This window comes from Meleagris gallopavo, chromosome 6 (assembly GCF_000146605.3).
Source record: "Meleagris gallopavo isolate NT-WF06-2002-E0010 breed Aviagen turkey brand Nicholas breeding stock chromosome 6, Turkey_5.1, whole genome shotgun sequence".
Classification (NCBI taxonomy): Eukaryota; Metazoa; Chordata; class Aves; order Galliformes; family Phasianidae; genus Meleagris; species Meleagris gallopavo.
The window spans coordinates 9,180,088-9,199,482 of record NC_015016.2 but is presented as its reverse complement, the minus strand read 5'-3'; the positions used below and the strand labels follow the sequence as shown (position 1 = coordinate 9,199,482).

At 36.5% G+C, this 19,395-nt stretch overlaps 1 protein-coding gene across 2 annotated transcripts in view; it reads left to right on the top strand.

The window, feature by feature from the left end:
- VIPR2 (vasoactive intestinal peptide receptor 2) overlaps window positions 1-19,395 on the top strand; it is a 54,549-nt gene that overhangs the window by 7,159 nt on the left and 27,995 nt on the right. The window contains exons 1-4 of one of the 2 annotated variants that reach the window (XM_019616271.2): window positions 293-712; window positions 2,110-2,212; window positions 12,952-13,059; window positions 16,493-16,590. In XM_019616271.2, coding sequence (XP_019471816.1) covers window positions 2,173-2,212; window positions 12,952-13,059; window positions 16,493-16,590 — 246 coding nt within the window. In that variant the 5' untranslated portion in view covers window positions 293-712; window positions 2,110-2,172. Of the gene's footprint in view, window positions 1-292; window positions 713-2,109; window positions 2,213-12,951; window positions 13,060-16,492; window positions 16,591-19,395 lie in introns of those variants that run through there. The other variant, XM_019616272.1, reaches the window with a different exon arrangement.

The window sequence follows — 19,395 nt, the reverse complement described above, 5'->3', positions numbered from 1 at the left end:
TGCCGATCCTCCTCCTCCTCCTCTCCCTCAGCTGGAACCTGCGGCGGGTAAGTCGGCGGGCGCTCAGGAGGAGCAGGTGCGGGAGAGCGCCTCGTGAGAGGGGGTGCGGGAACTGAGAGGGGAGCCGCGGACGGAGCTGGAGCAGAAGGCGCTGCTCTGCCCCACCGAGGTATTTCATAGGCGCTGCTGTAAAAATCAGCCCAAGTATGAAAACCTGTAAGGTGCCTTCCGTTCACATCTGCGTTTTTAAGCGTTGATACGTCTAATCCCTGCTTACAAATAACCTGCGCTTGGGAGGGCAGGGCGGTGCACGTATGTGACCGACCCTGAGCGAGTGCTCTCGGCATTTTTTCCGGGGTCCTGGCTGTGGAACAGGGCGCTGTCAGGCTGGACCCCCCCATCTCCTTAGCCTGGAGAGATACGCCTGGAGGCAGCCGGGCTCTGTGCTGGGGCAGTGGTACGGTTTGGTACACGTTCTGTGTTTGAAAAGTGATGTTGCATTGCCTTCGAGCGTGATGTTTTGAAAGTAACCTTCACTATAGATCACCGATAGCGGGAAGCCTGCACTTACTCCACAAGTGCCAGAGGTCGAAGTCACTGATTTGCAAGTTTTCTTCATCTCAGTAGCTGATTTGATTTGCTCTTCAGTTATTTAACGTTTCTGTGTAGTGGAACCCGCCCTCCTCAGACTTGCTAATTATAACACTTTTTGGTGAGTAAGAGATCTACTGTATGTTTGCAATTGGGAAAGCATTTTTTTTTTTCTTTTCCAAAATCTGTTACATGAAAGGAAAATGTAGATAAGTTACTTTTTTTTTTTCTTTTTTACTCAAGCCTTCATGAGAAATAAGAGCTATCTGGAGAGCAGACAGTATGTAGCAAAATGATATCTTCATTTAACTCTAAACTTTCTATAATAACTGCTAGAAATACTAATTTAAGAATCTGGACAAACTCCCTAGAAGAAATCTGCTTGAAAGTATAGAATGCAAGTAGTCATAATATGGTGAAAGGAGGTAAGGCTCTGATGTTGGAGGTGGTGAAATGATTAGTTTGGAGAAGAGACATTCATGTGAGTTTTGTAGCAGTCCCTGCTGTGCTTATGGCCACCATACTGCATTTTAAACAGCTGGCTAGCAGGAGCCTGTAGGACGGCAGGTTCTCAGTCCTAACTCTGGATCCTAGGTTCTTGGATCTACAGTCACATATTAATTAATTATTGCCATTATGAAATGTTGTGTCTGAATCATAGACTATTACCAGACTCTACTATTGTCTCCTAGAAAAAGGAAGAAAGATACCTCTCTTTTCTTTCTACTGTGGGGATATGTGTCTTTTCTTTCTACTGGATGACTGAAGTACACATATTGATGTTTTATTTCATTATGATCTCTGAGAATCCAGCTGATATCAGCACAGTTTCCAGTGCCTTGTTTCTGTCCCTCATCTCCATCCCTGTCTCTTCCCTTCAGCATAAATAAGCAGAGCCAGATCCATAAGTGAATGAAGGGAATACAATTTTAAAAATAAGATTTTAAAAGGAAGGCTTTTTTCCCATGTAGTGCTTGCTTGAATCAAACAATCATGCTCTGAGACCTTCAGGAGATAAAGTATACATGGTGGAAAAAGGAGGAAAATCAAAATTTACCATGTCAAAGATAATACAGGCTGACCAGTTTTCATGTTCTGCCACTTATATTAAACTTTCAGCTTCCTGACTTAGTAGAAGAGTGCATGCTTAAAGAAAGAAAGAAAGAAAAAAAGCAGCAAATATGTTTATTTTCCTGCTTCAGTTTAACTAATTGCTTTTCTGGAGAAAGGGAAGCAACAGCATTAGTGAATTCACTAGATAGTTAAGTATTTTTGTGTAAATGACGGTTGGCCTTGGAACGCTACATGAAGGAGTAATTAAATGCTCTGGTGCATTACTTTAATATTTTGTTGTGAGAACCAAAATGGGCACTGATTGTGCGTGTAAAATGCCCAGCACATACTTGGGTAAAAATAGCATCAGTTCAAGTTGTGGTTTTCACTATCAGTAGTTGCATCCTTCATAAAGCATTTTGATTTGTGTTTCAAGACCCTGCCCTCTTTGTTAATTTGACACAGGTGATTGCTGTCCATCCAGAATGCAGATTTCAGCTGGAGATTCACAAGGAGGAAACAAAGTGCATGGAACTTCTAAAGCATGCAAAACCAGTGGACTACAAAGGTAAGAAAAGATGAACTATAATGTAGAGAAAACTAGAGTATCGCATTTTTCTTTCTTTACCTTCTTTGCTCGCTCAGTTGCAGTTGCCACATTTCTCTGTATTGTGCATATAATTTCTGTGTATTCTGGATCACATGCAGCTTTAGCCTTAAAATTACAACTGGAGCTAGCATGTGGTGATAATTGTGCCAGGCTGGGCGTGCACTGGGTGTGATGCTAGATGACAGAAAGTGAATGCTCGTGCTATGTTGCTGATAGTATTTTGCATGGGCAGAGGTGCTGCGTGCTGGTGGTGACAGGGAAGAATAAGTCTGAGAAAGAGCTAAAAGCCTTGGTTCCAAATGTCTCTCTCCAGAACTTGTTGAAAGTAAAATACTGGTGGCTGGATCACTGGGTTTACCAGGCAGAAGATGATATAAGCAAAAAGTAACATTCACCCCAAGAAGACCACAGTCATGCAAAGGAAAAATTGGACAATAGTGTTACATTCAGAAAATTAATTTACTATGTTACTGTAGTGTTTTTTCTTTCTTTGCAAATACAACCAATGGTAATTTGAAATGGGAAGAATTTATCTTTTATTTCTATATTTTTTTATGTTCACATTTTATTTGAAAGAGAGGCAGAACTTTGTTAAAAGTTTGGGCTTTTTAGGAAAGTTGGAAGTCAGTATTGAATTTCTGTATTGCTCTTGTTTGCTTGTTTTGTTTTTTAAACTAGCAGAAGTATAAGTGTTTTATAATTAGTTATCTTTTGTAAACAGTATGGCAGAACATGTGAGCAGAGTAAATTTCTTCCTGGAATGCTTTATTTGTGTGCATTTCTTGCCCAATACTCTTCTGGTAACATGTAAAATATTGAAGGTGGGTTTTCAGCAAGGTGCCAGAAAAGAAGTGGGAGATTTTAGATCTAAGAGCAACTGCATGTTTTTAAGTCCAAAAGAAGATCTTGATTTTTGCAAAGTAATGACACATCATTAAATTTCTGTTGCCAAACACTTTTCAGTTGGTTGTAAGAATGTAGTTTCAAATTAGTTTGATTGAATTGATCACTGATGTCCTGCCTTCTTCTTTTGTAGTCCAGGTACATGCCATCTCAGAATAACTGGGCTCCTTGGAAGATTGCAGCTCTTGTAGTGCAGTTTTCCCTTGGTTCTGCTAGATGATACGTGGTATATTTGTTTTTTCATAATCTGTTTTGAATTCTGTCTGAAGATGGTACTTCAAGGATCTGCCACCAGCAATGTCCTATGAGCATAAACACCAATCTCAAATCAGGATCCCTTTTCCACTCCACTTCTTGATTTGAGAGAGTAAATTCCTCAGTGTATATTCTAATACCAATTTATATACAATAAAATAATTATAAGGATCATCAGTAGTTTGTGTTTTAGTACAAGCTATTTTTGATTAATCCAGATCAGTAATTAAAACTATTATAATAAAAATGGATCATTTACATTTTATTTGTGTGAGTGATAAGATAGATGGCTGTTACACAAATAATATGAGTGTGAAGCCAGATGGATAGATAATTATTGGCCTACTTAATGAATTAAATGATGAATTAATAAACACATTATTAGCTATTATAAGGCTTTGAAAATCAGGCTTTCTTGAAGATCTGTTTTTTTGATCCAGATACTAGGCTGCTCCAAGGGATCCTTCTCATACACAACAGTTTTGTTTTGGGTTTCCTAGGGGAGGAAGGCTTTTCTGGCAATGTTTCTGCCAGAGTGCGGAAGATGGGGGCTTCCTGACGGCAAACTGCTGTGTAAGAACTTTGTATCTTGGAAGACTGTATGTCTGATGCTGTTGATTCAGCCCTGCAGGTAGAGATAATACATCAATGGAAGGATTTATACATTTAATTGAATGCCTGGCTTAAACAAATGGAATATTTCACTTCAGAGGAGATTGGAATGCAGCCCCTACTGTAACGAACCCTTAGAAACTGTATGTTTGATATAATAGAGCATATCCTGTGCTTTGTGTTATAGATACCTTTACTAAGAACTTGTCCAGAAGAGTCTATGTCAGAAGCATCCATTTCCTAAAATATTAATTCTGTGTCCTTATTTTCCTAATAAACTCTGTATTCATACAGAGATGTAAGGAGTATTAAAACAGAGACATGCAGATTGTTGCAGTGATGCTCTGACTGCTGATAAATAAGAGTTACTAATGAAAATTGGCAAGCTGGAACTAGTCCAAGCCATAGCTCTGCACCCAAAACTTGTACTGCGCTTCAAACAACAATTCATTACAATAAATCCACAAAACCCACTTCAGTTTTTCCTGAATGAGGAAGATAGAAAAACATGACAAGGGCTGTATAACTGACTTAAGTAAATGCTACCTGCCTCACAAAAGTTGCAGTGAAATCCAAGGTTCTGTCTAAGATTTGGAAAAGAAGGTTCACTGGGAGGCTTGGACCCCAGTTATCGAATTATCAATTATTAAAATTTTTCTCTTAATTTTTGGAGCTGCTGTGTGGCTTTCACATCTCTGTGTAACATGCTCCAGAATTTGACCAGCATACATCACTAATGAAGTTTGGAACTGCTGAGTTTTATGGGACAGGCAGTTTTTTCTTTGGTCTGGACAGTAACTACATTAGGAATACTGTATGTATACTGACTATTCTCAACTGTCTGGTAGGACACACAGAGGAAAGATTTTAATGATAATGGGTATTTTTTTTACATCATAAAATGATATTGCAGTCATCTGCTTCATAACGTGCTGTAGAATTTCACTGTAAAATCATTGGCTATGAAGTCCACAAAGACCTTGCTTATTTTGTGGTTTAATAAGGCAACAGTGGGTTTTGCATGGAAACACTGTATAAATGCTCTCTGTAAATATCCTTTGAACAATGTTAATGATATATTAAAAGCACATAACTTTCTACTTCGCACCCTTTGGGGGAATTTCAGGCATTAGTCTCTCTTCTGTTAGTGGAGAGCATTGCATTCCATGTAGGGGAAAAAAGTCACTCTCCAGAGGTCTGTGTTAGGGCCTTTGCCTGTGTGGTGATCTCTAGCAAATCCAGTTGTTTATTCAATAAAGGCAGCCTCCATCCTCATTTGTTTATTCCCAAGGTGTAGATGCACCTAAGCTGAAAGCCTCAGAGGTGGGGTGAGGTTTTTTGTCATCTGTTTTTTGGAGGGCAGGTGATTTCCATTCTAAATTGCTCACAAATTACGGACCTTGAGGTCTATATGAGAAAACACTATTTCATCTTTTATCTTCTACTCATAGCTTGTGTTTTTTCAATAAAATAGAAAGCTCCTATTATATAAATTGCACACACACAAAAATTGGCTGATGGCAAATTTTGGTATTTCCTCTGTATTTAGAATTTTACCTTACAGAACAATTGATTCATTTCTGTTCCTTTAAGTGAAAAGTGAAGTCTTACTATCCAAATGTTAAAACTAAATCAATAGACTTTGTAACAGGATTCTACAACAAAAAGACAGAATTTTTTTTTAATTCATTTTGGACTGAATGGCTATGCAGTTAAATGAGTCGTTTTGGATCTTGCTTTCCAAAATGCATTTTTGTGAGACCTGTCTGCCAGACAACATATTTATTTTAAATATGACATCTTAACACTGAGGAAAGAATACAGGTGGAAAGAAAAATGGCTTTGGAAAAAGAAGTTAAACCCTAATCTAATCACTGAAATTACAGTCGGTAGAATTTCACATGGTGATTCCAACACCAAATTTCTCTGAAAGCTCTTCAGAATGGTGGGGTAAATATTCTAATGCACCAAAAGCTAGTTTATCTAACTAACCTCTGCTATTACGGTTATTTCTCTAGTAAGGAAGGTGTCTTGCATTCCAGGCGCACATGTATATAGCTCTGTATTGCACAAATGAAGGACTGTGAGCGTAACTATGCCAACCTGAAGATTGCTCTCTTCTCTTGTTTATGTTGGAGACTTAAACAAAGCTGGATGAGATCTTTCTCTTGCTGGGTCCCCTCTTTCTTAATACTCGCAGTCTTTTCAGGGTCTTCTGTCAGTTTGTGTTTGTTTTTGCAGCTGTTTGCTCTGTAAGGTGTGTTCAGTAGAATCATGGACTGGCATAGGTAGGAATGGACCTTAAAGATCCTCAAGCTCCAAACCTGCTGCTGTGGGCAAGGTTGTCAGCTCAGTAGTTAGGGTTACGTTTCGGTTAGACTGCATTATTGCTTAGATTTATCTGAGGTAGCATTAAATGTAGAGTTTAATAACTGGACCATGGAACTTCTTTCACACAGCACCAGTCGGTTGTTAAGGAACACTTTGGCTTTTTCAGATCTGAATTGCTGCCTTTCTTGCTGTAGTACAAGCATGCTGCTTTTTGGTTCACACAATTTTTTTAAAATATTTAAGGAGCTGAAGGGTCTGCTTTGAATGTTTGGTTACTCATGGTTTTAATTAGTTGAACTGTCATTGCTAATGGAACCATGTAAAACTGTCTATGGTGAAAGTTATACTTAATTATTTCAGAGCAGAAAATAGCTGGCTAGTCTTATGAGGAGCCAGGCCATAGGTGAGAAAGCACTTCAAATGAAAGAAGGTATGGGAAGTGTAGTTTCCTACTGAAAACTAACTAGTGTGTAATAAATGGCAAAGATCAAGAAAATATCCTGGTCAGCCTCATTCCAGATCATGAAGTTACTAAGAGCGACAGTAAGAAATGTGTTTTTCAAAGAAAGGAGGCATGGAATGGCCACAGATATATTCTGCGATTTTGAAGGTCTAAAATTCCTGTGCCCCCATAAGGTACAGCTGTAAGAGAATTAATTTTAATCTTTGAAGATTCTTAAAGAAACATCTGCCCTGTATAGTTTTGAATTTGAGTCCTGGTAGAGACTTCTTTGGCCATGGCAGGCTACTTCCATGACATCCACATACCATGAAGAAGCAATTCTGAATACCAAAGCTCTAAAAAATTACCTGTTAATACAACAAATAGCTCATAGATGAGAATAATGTACATAAATGTATAGCTCCAATACTTTTAATATTTTCTGGTGAATTTTCTATGAAAACAAGATTGATGTTTAATGGTATTAACAGTTTGACTATATTATAATATAATTGACTATGTGATAATTATTTTTTCAGTATATTAAAATATTATTTTCATGTAGTGAGATGGGAATGCTGTCTACTCACACAGAACATATGCTGTTGCTTCCAATTTGCTAGCTCATTGTTTCTTCACCCCCTCCTTTTCCTTTCTTTCTTATTACTCGTATTAAAATGTAGAAAGAATTTCATTCTGTATATGTTCATAAATTCTCATGTAGCCTAAATTACATGCTGCGGCCTTCAGACCTACAGTCTGGAAAACATTGCCCATAAGAGGTGAGGTTGGCAAGTTAAGTACAAAAATCAAAATGTTTCCCTGCTTGAAAACAAACCATAGACTAGTTGACTTTCTGGCAGATTTTCAAAGGACTTTCACTTTGTTTCATGTATCATGAACACTTAGTTTAAAAAAATGTTAAACCTCTCTCTGAATTGGCATTTTTTAAATCCAAATGCAAAGTGCCACCTAGTGGTTATTATATGTGTACGATGTGTATATATGTATGCAGCATTTTCAAATGATAACCCAGTGTTATACTGTAAGAGGTGAAGAAACACATGTTTATAAGCAAGCTTATTGCTCAGAGACCAAGTGTCAGGTAGAAGGACGATGAATATGCCTATATTGAAACTGCAAAAAAAGAGAAACAAAATTTAGGTTGTAGTCTTTTAAAACTCCTTTCATTTTGAGATATCTGGAGATATATCACAAGCATTAAAGACCAAACATTCAAATCAAGTAAATTATATGTTTTCCACTAGGTAAGAATATCAGCAGTGGTATCATCAGGAGGAAAAGGAATGAAGAGCATTAGGGTGGTGACACTCTACCCATGCTGATGAGTGAGCCACTGAGAAAAGGTTTTCTGGGAAGACTGGTTATTTCCTTGGATATTCTGATAGTTTCTCACTAGGGAAGTAAATGATCAAAATGAAGAGGTTGAAAAGAGTTTGTTATATTTAGGTTGCAAGAGAGTTTTACTAGACATCATGAAAATAAGAACGATCTTTTTTGCCTGTGCTAGTTTTATTAATAGATAAAGAAGGAAATGAAGAGAATAGCAGTAGAGGTATGCTTAGAAAAGTTAGGGCGCCGAGGCAAAGCAAAACCTGGGCTGGTTTATATGTTTATATGTGCGTATGAGGGTGAAAGTACAGAAACATTCAAAACTTGAAATTGTTAAAGCTAGATACAAACACAAACTAAATCCATGGGTGAGCATAAAATTATAGAAGTGAACTTAAAACTGCTTTTAAGTAATTAGAATTCTTACAAGTTTTTATAATAAATTTAAATATAGAAAATTGTAGGGACTATATGAAATAAACATTGGAGTATCTTAATTTTTATTTAAAATATGAGATGTTTCTAATAAACTTTTAAAAATATTACTGGAACTACTAGTAAAAGTAAAACTTAAAACCTTATTATATACATAGAAATGTTTTATATCAGAATTGCTTAATATCCTTTGGAGACAGTAGGAATCAGGCTATGTATGTGGGAGATGGGCACATCTTCCAGCAAACGAGCATACTGAATGATTTTCTGCAGTGTGGCAGAGATGGATAATATTCCAGAAGTCCTAACACTGAGTGAATTAATGGCTGGACAGAAAATAGTCAAAGGAGCAACTCATCTAGGCAGATACTCTGTGCACAGACACATGAACATACCCCATACCTCACCTTCATTTTCCAATTGTATAGACATTTATAGCACTACAGGCTGCTTGATAGTAGGGAGCAATTGTAATTGTAGGGTAGCAATTAATCTGACCAATTTTCAGATGTTCTAGAATGAAGTCAATAGTGCTTTGTCACCCGCTGACAATATTTATGTATCTCAGTGTTGACTGTAAAATGAGACAATGGTAAAGAGCATTATCTGCTTGAAGTCCTGCAAATGCCATCTAGGTCTCCATTTTGAATTTCCAAGGTTGGCAGGAAACTAATTGCAGTTTTCAGTTGTGCATGATGAAGCTTATGCTGTACAATGAAGGAAAGCTGACGTGGAAAAGGCAGGCTTATGGAAGTTTATGGACTTGCTCAACAAGTCCATAACAAAACAGTTTTGGTAAGAAAATGATATATGACTGCAATATTGTTAAAAGTATGTAGTAATTGGAATGGGAATGGGAATGGGAAAAAGTGTGAGCTGAGAGCCTAGGAATGTGAGTATTGTTTCACAGTTACTCTTCTAGAAGCCTCTAGCAATACAGTGTGGAATAACAGGCACGTTTCAGCTTTCAGCTGTAGACCAGTTTTCAGAATCACACTGTAGTTGTTCAGTGAACATAAATGCTTCTAGGACATTTTAGCAGTTTTCTCAGATTTCCTGTACAATAATAAATACACTTGTAAGTATACGTAAATTGAGATGTGATGCTCTTAGAATTCTGATGACAAACACTCAAACTTCTCTCTGATGATTGTTGATGCATTTGAAAGTGTTCTTCTGTAGAAATGCATCTTTTGTGTTATTTCATCTGTTTGAAGGAGTACAAAAAACTATCGTTCTTTTCTCTACAGTAAATGCCTCTAAAGTCCTAAAATACCGAGAAAGATCTGAGGTAAAAAATATATTCCATGCAAATTGTTTGTGACTTGTAATGTTTTGAACATCAAAAATTTGCATTCTGTTTTACTTCCTACCAAGCTATCTTCAAAATGTGAAGCAAATTGTCTTGATAGATAGTGATGGGAATAATACTTGGACCACTGTATTTCTATGTGAGATTTTATCTTAAGCTAGCTTGAATAAGAGTTTGGGAGTTCAGTGATTTGGTTGTTGGGGTTTGTGTGTGTGTGTGTGTGTGTGTGTGTGTGTGTGTGTGTGTATTTGTTACTGATGACACTCCAAGGTCTACACTGTTCAGCTGCCTTTTTAGCAAAAGCTTTGCTTAGTCCATATAGTAGCATGATACAAATTGATAAAGGCTTCTGAGCTGATTGCAGATTATGATAGCAAATCCACCATCTTACAGAACATCTATTGAACAGAAGACAAAATCTGTGAAAGTAGTCAGTTTTTATGGATGTGCATGAATGCTTTGATGTCTCATCTCAGCTCTCACTTGTTAGTGAAAATTGGGGTGAAATAAAAAGGTCTGAAGTCACACAAGTTGCTGATTATTATTGTGTACTCCAGAACTTGTTCATGCTGGTTCAGGCAGTACATCTATCCAAGCCAAAAGAGTTTCATTTTGCCACTATGGTTATGAGTGGTGGCAGATGAAGAAAACAGTTTCTTTGTCTCTCTGATTACTTGTATGTGATGTTGTTGATGTTGTTTCTGGCTTTAAATCAATTGGAAAGGAAGCATGACCTGATTTGGCTGGGGTTTGCATTCTTCCGTTTTGCATAAGCCCTAGTGTTAGATCACAGGAATAAGGCTTAATTTTAATCCAGTACTGCAACTCAGGAAGCACCCAAACATGTTTAAGTTCTGTTGACTTCAAAGGGTATGAAGATATAAAGCTTATTTTTTTAAATTATGTATAAAAGGACAAGTCAGCATGGCCTCAGAGGTAGCATTGCTAATGCTAAAAAAAAAAAAAAGCCACAAATGCCAGAGGGAGGATAAGCTAAACAGGTAAAACAGAGGTTAGAAAAAACTCACAAGCCAGTTCTTAAAGAAATGTGTGAACCAACTGTAGAGGTAGATACACTGGAAAGGACAAACTCTATAGGATTATCAGGAAAAAGGAGTGATTATGAAGATCAAGGAGCCCTTACGCTCTACATCAGTTGCTAAAAACACTCATTCAGAAGGTAAGGACCAGAAACCTGGAACTTCTCAGCTGGTTGTGGAGTACAGCTGGAAAGAGTGCCACTTTCATAGTTCCTAGACCTAAGTTTCTCTGACCATAAGGTAAAGCTGAAAGAAGTCAGATATATTGATCTAGGAGTCAAGAGTTATTAAATGAGCCAAAGTAAATAGTCCCCTTCAGCGTAAATGGAAAACTTGACAAACCAATGTTTATCAGCATTAAGCAAATGAGAGTGGGATTGATTAGAATACAAGTACCTACTGTCTAGATTCTGCAACTAAATTAATAACTTCGGACTCTCTTGGGAAGAAATGCATGTTTTGAGGATAAAATTCCTCTGAACATTATTAGGAGTCTGCTTTAGAAATATATGAATTTAAGCAAGTGAGCAGTGCGTTCTGTGGAGATGAGATGCTTGAAGTCTTAAAGGCCAGTCAAGAATACTTACAGGCAGATTTGCTCTAAGTACAGTGGATGAACCTCTGTTATCAGACCCATGTACTTCTGGAGGACATCCTGGACACTCAGTGCCACCTTGCAGCCTACTTCGCAAGAAAAACACATATTGTAAAGATGCCCACAAATAATTTGTAGCAGTGGGTAAATTATCTATAAGGTAGTACAGAAGATGGGAGATGGAATAATCGGGAAATAACTTCTTTGCCCTTTTCCTACCTTCCCATCAGCTGCCATTAGAGACAAAGTGACGTAGTGCATAAAGAGAGCTGCCATGGCAAACATTATAAAACAGGAAAAAAAAAAAGTAGGTTCCTTATTACAAATAAAGTAGTATGTGGTGATGGACAGGATGTAGGAGTGGATCTAGCTTATGATGGAAATTTATTTGGGCTTCTTGGCCACTTTACGTTGTCTTATGCACCCTATTAAATGAAATGAGTATGGGAAGGTATACAATGTGGGGAATATAACAAATTTGTTGCATACCTTTTGGGATTGAAATGTTGATGCAGTATACAAAGCAGTGGAGGATAAGGCATTACATGTAACCTACCCACACAGTAAACTTTGCAAAGTATTCCTCTTAGTAATCTCTTACTTTTGACATCATCTTTCTGAATTCATTTGGAGCTGTGTTCTTCTAAAAGGAATGAAGAAAGACTCAGTCTCCATGAGCAAGTGATTACTCTGGAGAGCATTTATGCAGACATGAGCATGGCCAAAGCCTTAATGAACATATCTATCAGTAACAAGTTGTTACTAGTATTACCATCAAATTTTCCTATAAAGTTTTATGACCTCCTTCCTGAAATCAACATACAGAAGCATTCTTTGATTGAATCTCCATTACTTAATTTAGGAGAGAAGATTTAATAAGTCCCTAGCTATTATTCCAAGAATTCTCCAGTCACAATGTACTTCCATCATGTTAGCATTGCTGAGTCCAGTGAATTACTTAAATATTTTTTTGTGACGTTCAGTTTGCCAATTACTGCACATTAAAAGTTTCATTTAACTGTGATTAAAAGATTCTCAAAATTTTGGAGTTGCTCCTAGATTATATTAATACTCATATATATATATATATATATATATATATATATATATATATATATAATAAAATACTCATATTAATTACATTCTTTATCATTCCTTAGCATGACATGGTTTTGATGAGATATTTTGCAAACAAGTATACTGACTGACTTAAAAGAAGCTGATTAATCATTAGATTCTTGTGATTCCCCAAATATTTTCAAAGAAAGTATAATCTCTGTGGCTTTCTTTCAAGTTTAATCTATCTTGAAGTACTAATCCAAAGCTTCTACCGAGTCTTAAATGCTTATTAATGAGGTAAAGACAGTGGATGGCTAGAACCAGGCAGAGCTTTCATGTCTCTTACTGTTTTTCTTTCAGGATGTGTTGGAGTTTGGGATAACATCACCTGTTGGCGTCCTGCAAAGATTGGAGAGACTGTCACTGTCCCTTGCCCAAAAATATTTAGCCTTTTTTCTGGAAAACCAGGTATTTCACTTCAAAGTGTATTTTTTTCTCATTTCCTTTTAGTGTTTGATAAAATAATGTGTTAAAAATGTTGACTTGGAGCCTAAGTTTTTAGTTTTTTTTAAGAGCTGAAATAATAGGTTTTGAACAGAGCTGTTCATGATACATCATAGGAGGACCAAATAATTGTCTTTGTGGTCCATCTGGTATTCTTTGATTTAGGTACTAAATGTGCGTGAATTCTGATACAGTGCAGCTCATTAAAGCTATAGATGTTGCTTATCTTCTGGGCCTGTCTGCATTAATAATTCATGCAGCTGAACCGGACTGACATCTCTAACAGCTGCCGTCAGATTACATACAGGTTGTTCATTCTGCGCTTAGGAGAGGCGCTCTGCCTTGCCTTCATGAGAGTTACGAGCCAACATTAACACATAATAGCAAAAAATTACTGCTATTAAAATTTAAGGGAATTATTATGAAACCTCTTATGCTGCTTTTTAATGGAAGATGAAATGAACTCCTCAGAGACTAAGATTCCTAAGACCTATTCATAGAATCATTGAATTGCTCAGGTTGGAAAAGACCATCAAGATCATCAAGTCCAACCACAACCGAACCATACTACCCTAACAACCCGCCGCTAAATCATGTCCCTGAGCACCACATCCAAATGGTTTTTAAACACATCCGGGGATGATGACACAACCACCTCCCTGGGGAGCCTATTCCAGTGCTTAACAACTCTTTCAGTAAAGAAGTTTATCCTGATAAGCAACCTAAACTTACCTTGGTGTTACTTGAGGCCATTTCCCCTCATCCTGTCACCTGTCACCAGTGGGAAGAGACCAACCCTGCTCTCACTGTAAGCACCTTTCGGGTATTGGAAGAGAGCAATAACGTCTCCCCTCAGCCTCTTCCCCATACTAAACAGCCCTATTCTAAGTCTACCATCTTTAGCACCATCTTGTTGATATATGTTATTGCAGTTTAATTTTGCTCTTTACCTTTTCAGTGGAGTTTTAAAAATAGATGAGGCATACATAGCTTTTCATGTATGTATCTCAAAATGCAGCAGGAAAATTCTTACCCTTGTCACTCAGGTGAGAATTCTTTGTCATGGAAAAGTGATGAAAGATGCAAAACCTTATGTAGCAATTTAGGTCTCTATAGAGACCTTTATAAAAAGAGAACTTTTTACATAAAGAATAATTTGAGATATGACTAAAATATCTTTGTTCTTAAAGTTGCCAATTAAATCTTTTTACAGTGAAAAGCAGATAACTAAAGTGAACATCTTCTGTGACTGGTTCAAGTAAGATCTAAGTATCTTAGCATGATTATAATTTTTGTTCAACAATATATCATTTATTTAATTCATATACAGCACATTTCAAATTTGTTTGATTCTTTTGGCAGGAAATACTGAAATATCTTCAAATGAGAAATCTAACTTTATTTAGCCATCTTAGTGAGAGGTATTTCTTATTTTTTTCAGGGCTTAAAAGAAATTCAAATTTTTCTACAAGAATATTTAGATTACCTTCTTTTTCATGAAAGTCTTCCAAATCACAAGTAGGCTTTTAAAATATCTGTTCTTTAACGGGTTTCTTAACTTGAATTTTGACTTAAAAAAAATAGTTGTGATTCACATGCATCAGTACAGGCTAGGGACTGACCTGCTGGAAACGGTCACTGCAAAGAAGGACCTGGGTGTTCTGGTGGACAAGAGGTTGGCCATGAGCCAGCAGTGTACCCCTGTGGCCAAAAAGGCTATTAGTATGCTGAGATGTGTGAAAAAGAGCATAGCCAGCAGAGTGAGAGATGTGATCCTTCCCCTCTGCTATGGTGAGACCACATCTGGAGCTGTGTGCAGTTCTGTGTTCCTCAGTTCAAGACAGGAAACTTCTAGAGAAAGTCCAGTGGAGCACCACAAAGATGATCGAGGCCTGGAGCATCTGCCTTATGAGGAAAGGCTGAGATACCTGGGGTTGTTCAGCCTGGAGAAAATGGAGGAAATCTTATCTACCTTTGATACAATTCATGCTTCTTTTAACATGTTCCTCTGACTAATCAGAGAATCTTTATCTACTTATAAAGTGAAGACGCTTTAGAATGTATAAATAGGTTAGGTTTTCCTTAAAAAATATCATGTCTGTGCCAAACTGCAGAAGTAGTCCTGTAGTTGAGGAAGATGCTGTGATTTCATGTTGAGATCTGGTTATAAGCTAGAGAAGTTTTGTGGTTTGCCAATTGACCCCTTGTAGTGTATGTACAACTTTCTGCTGAAGACATTGTACAAAGAAGTAACTGAGGAACAAGATAAAAATCAGAAAAGTTTTAGTTTGGAATTTATACAAATATGTTTGGTTATTCTTGATTTAAGCTGATCTGTGACACATTTATTTGCCCCTGGTGGTGGAAAACACGCATCTTGAAGTTAGTTAAAGACCAGTAATAATCTCCAAACCATAACAATATGTTATCAGAAAGACAAGCATCATGAATATTAAAATTGCTGTAAGAAAGATGAAGGGTAGTTGCTCATAATTTAACATTTTAAGAGTAAATTATAATAATTTTAATGACTTTTGTTTGTTCTAACATCAGACTATTCAGATTTCTCTTTCTGAAGCTGTTCCATATTGGATGAATATTAGTACATATTCATTAGATTAAAGAGTAGTATTACAGATTGCCCCAATCTCATTTGAGTAACTTCACATGGGAGAGAACTCAACTTCTTTTCTCAATTCCAATCAAAAAATCTTTTCTGAAGCAGTTCAGAATTCCTTTCCAGCCATACTTGCCCATTTTCTGTGCCTTCTGTAAGAACATCAGTGACTGGTACAAAGGGTAAGATTCAGCATATGTATTTATGTCATCATTCTTCAACCTTTCACAGAGTTCAACCTTTAAAATGCATTACAAACTCCACTGATGTTTGCTCTAGCAGTTATTCACCACCATAATATCTAAGAGCTTTAATAACACTTAGGAGATCATTTGGTATTGCCTTCTTGGAAAAAGTTAAATAACAGGTCAGAGAAACTCTCATTTAAATTACTTTTCTGTCAGATTAGCTTATCTACAAGTTATCCTCTTCATAAAGCGAACTGAAAGCCTCCTTCTAGAATACTTCAGACAGTACAACAAAATATTCCAGGCTTTTGCAGATGTAACAGGAATAGCTGTTGTACCAGAGCAGAAGCCTACCACTGCAACTTGGAATATTTCTTTAGTGCAAAGGCTACTCGGAGCAGTAGTAAAAGCCAAAGTAAAGTTAATGAAGAGCATATGAGAGGAAACAGATGAGTTGATTTAACAGGAGAGTTAGGAAATAGAGTATATTAACAGCATGTTTCCAGAGGATAACAGAATTAGATTGGCTACGTTCATTGTTGAGTAGCCTTTTGAATCCTTCTGATTTAAATTCTCAAATTTTGCTTTACAGGAAATATTAGCAAAAATTGTACCAGTAATGGATGGTCAGATATTTTTCCTGACATCTTAAGTACTTGTGGATATAATGACTATGAGGATGATTATAAGGTAGGAAGAAAGTTTTTTCAACTCATTTAAATGCTGATGTTCAAAATAGCTATGAGACATAATGTGCTTCCAAATAATCCTATTTTTTTCAATCAGAATTAGTAACAAACTGTAGACATTTTTGGTAGCATTGCTTGCCATGTGCTTAGATTGCAAATGTCATATAAGACAAAAACAGAAATGTAGGATTTTGTAATTGTTTGAAACATAAGGCTATGATCAGTTGTTAAGTGCAGTAATGCATCCACATTTCTAATACTGAGTTTGTGCACTTGTTTTGCATGGTGTTATTTCCAAATGTTTCTATTATAACAAATCCTAATAATGTAATAAATCTGTTAATAATACACGCACCATTTGATTGCTGATATGTGTCTATGCTATCATGAGTAAAATAGAATTAGCACAGGTCATTGGAATAGGTTATTACCTTACCAATATACATTGGAATAGGTACAGTAGGTTACTGTAGATTTATATTAGACTTAAAATTGGATTAGCCATTAGAAATGATTCAAAAAGCTATCAAGACATCATAAACACAGTACAAATGGAAAAATGAATTTGTTCAGTTTGTAGAAACTATTTCTTGTTCTTTGTTATTTAGAGAAATGCTCTTTTCATGATGTTTTGCCTATTTTCTACCAGCTTTTCTGCTCACTCGAGCAGCGCAAGATTTTGTTTACAAAAAATGGTTTTGAGATCGCAGTGTCAGTAGTTTTGTTATTGTGAGCACATGAAGTAATCTCGTGGATAAACATGTTTAACAGTTTGGGTTTTCCTGAATTGTATTATATACGTGGAACAGCTCTAGCAGACCTATTCCAGCCTATTGCAGAGATGTGCTAGCTTTCTAGCTAAGACATGTGGTTCTTGCCATTTCTTTCTGTATTTTAAAGCCCTGCCTGTAGTTGAGCATGAGCAATAAGGAATTTTTAGAATATATTACCTTCCTATCCTTTCTGCAGACACATTTCAAAACATTGGTGCAATCTGACTGCTTGGGAACAATCCCACATTACTGCTAAACCCTTTAAAACACCATCATCAACCCAGACTTTGTCACAGGGAGTCAAAATAGTTTAAGATTTAAAAAAATCAAATGAGCAAATGACAAAATTTCAAGTAGTAATTGAGATGTACTCAGTTAGCAGAAGTAGCAGCATAAATAGAAAAGCAGACCTTGTTTGAAGTAGCTACTACTAATTTAAAGGAGCAATTTGAAACGCAAGTTGATTGTACTTACAGGAATGAAGCTAGAGAAACTGGAAGTAGGTAGTAGTAGTGACATTTGAACAAGCCTGATAAAGATTAAGTAAGAAACAAGGGAAGATAAAAATCCGAAGAGAATTAGAGAGCAGATATGGGAGAAAATGATTAACAGAAGCACGACTGAGAGAATATTCTAGGCATCTACCATAGGTGTACAACATAAACGCATAGCATGTTGCAGGGATGGAAAGTGGAAGTGCAAGCATTGATTGTTTTTCAAGCAACATGGCCTGACAGCCACTGTCCTCTTTTCTCAAGTATCACAGTCATTGTTCAGAGGATATTCTTTGCCTGAAGATAGTAACTGATTAATTCAGTGAAACATAACAGTAATTCTTACTTAACCTTAAAACTGACAAGTCAAAAAAGAGTCAATTCAAGAGTGCAGACATATCGGATGACAAACTGATCCTGTGCAAATACTCAATAAGAGTATGCAGTTGTTTTGAAGTTTTTGTTTGGTTTGTGAGTTTTTGTTGTTTTTCTTTGTAATTAAAAAAGGATGGAATTATCAGAATGAAATCTGAAAAGGAAAACAGGAAAGGAAGTGTTTAAATGCATGTCTTCATGGGAAAAATTATAGAAAATGCAAATATCACTCAGTATTGAGATTTCAGGAGGCATTTAAATGCCAGCTGTTACACAGAAAGGAGATGATTTCTTGAATTCAAATCTTATTAGTTAGTGGTAGTATCTTTAAGCAAAAAGCCCTTCCTCAATGTTAATCAGTATATTTCAAATGTTGACCCACATTTTCAACAAAAAGAGTTAAAAATGAAATCGTGGCTCTTCAAATAACAAAATATTTTGGACATAAAAATTACATGTGACAATATATTTTTCAGGCAATGTATGAAGCTACTCTCAGAGTGAAAGTAAATACAGAAATAATATTTTAGGAAAAGTGAAAATACTTTTCCTATGATAAGTCTTAAATATTTTTCCATATTCTTTCCCTGAAGAAAATGTTTGCAGAGGAGGTAGAAACTGTCTATGTTACAGATTGATGCCTATACCTTCCCTAGTGAATTAATTTCCATTATAGACCCACTTATAGGGTCTATAATGGGTCTGCATTTGTAGGTAACCACCTTGAAGAGTACGACTCCAAACAAACAATTATGTTTTCATCACATCACATCAAATTGTGTATTTAAACCTTTATTACATACTTCCAATCTCTTTCCTATAAGAAAATTGGTTGCTGCTGACGTTCAAGGTCAACTTTTTAGATTCATCTTGTTCGTTCTAATACGTATCTTCTTTTTTCTTGTATATTTCCTTTGAGCTTGTGGCACCACAGTGGCAAAATGGGTGTCTTGATTTGACCATACAGGAAAAACATGTCAAGGTCTGTTAACCAACATAAACTTCACTACAACCTTTTCTTTCATGTCAACAATTCTGACCTTTTAGTTGGATGCACGAGTCCAGGATGTCCTCAGAGGGTGTCACGGTCTTTATCAGCATTGCTAACACAAGTCAAGCTGCCTCATGAATGTAAAGGACTGAAATGTGGCCACTTTATTTAAA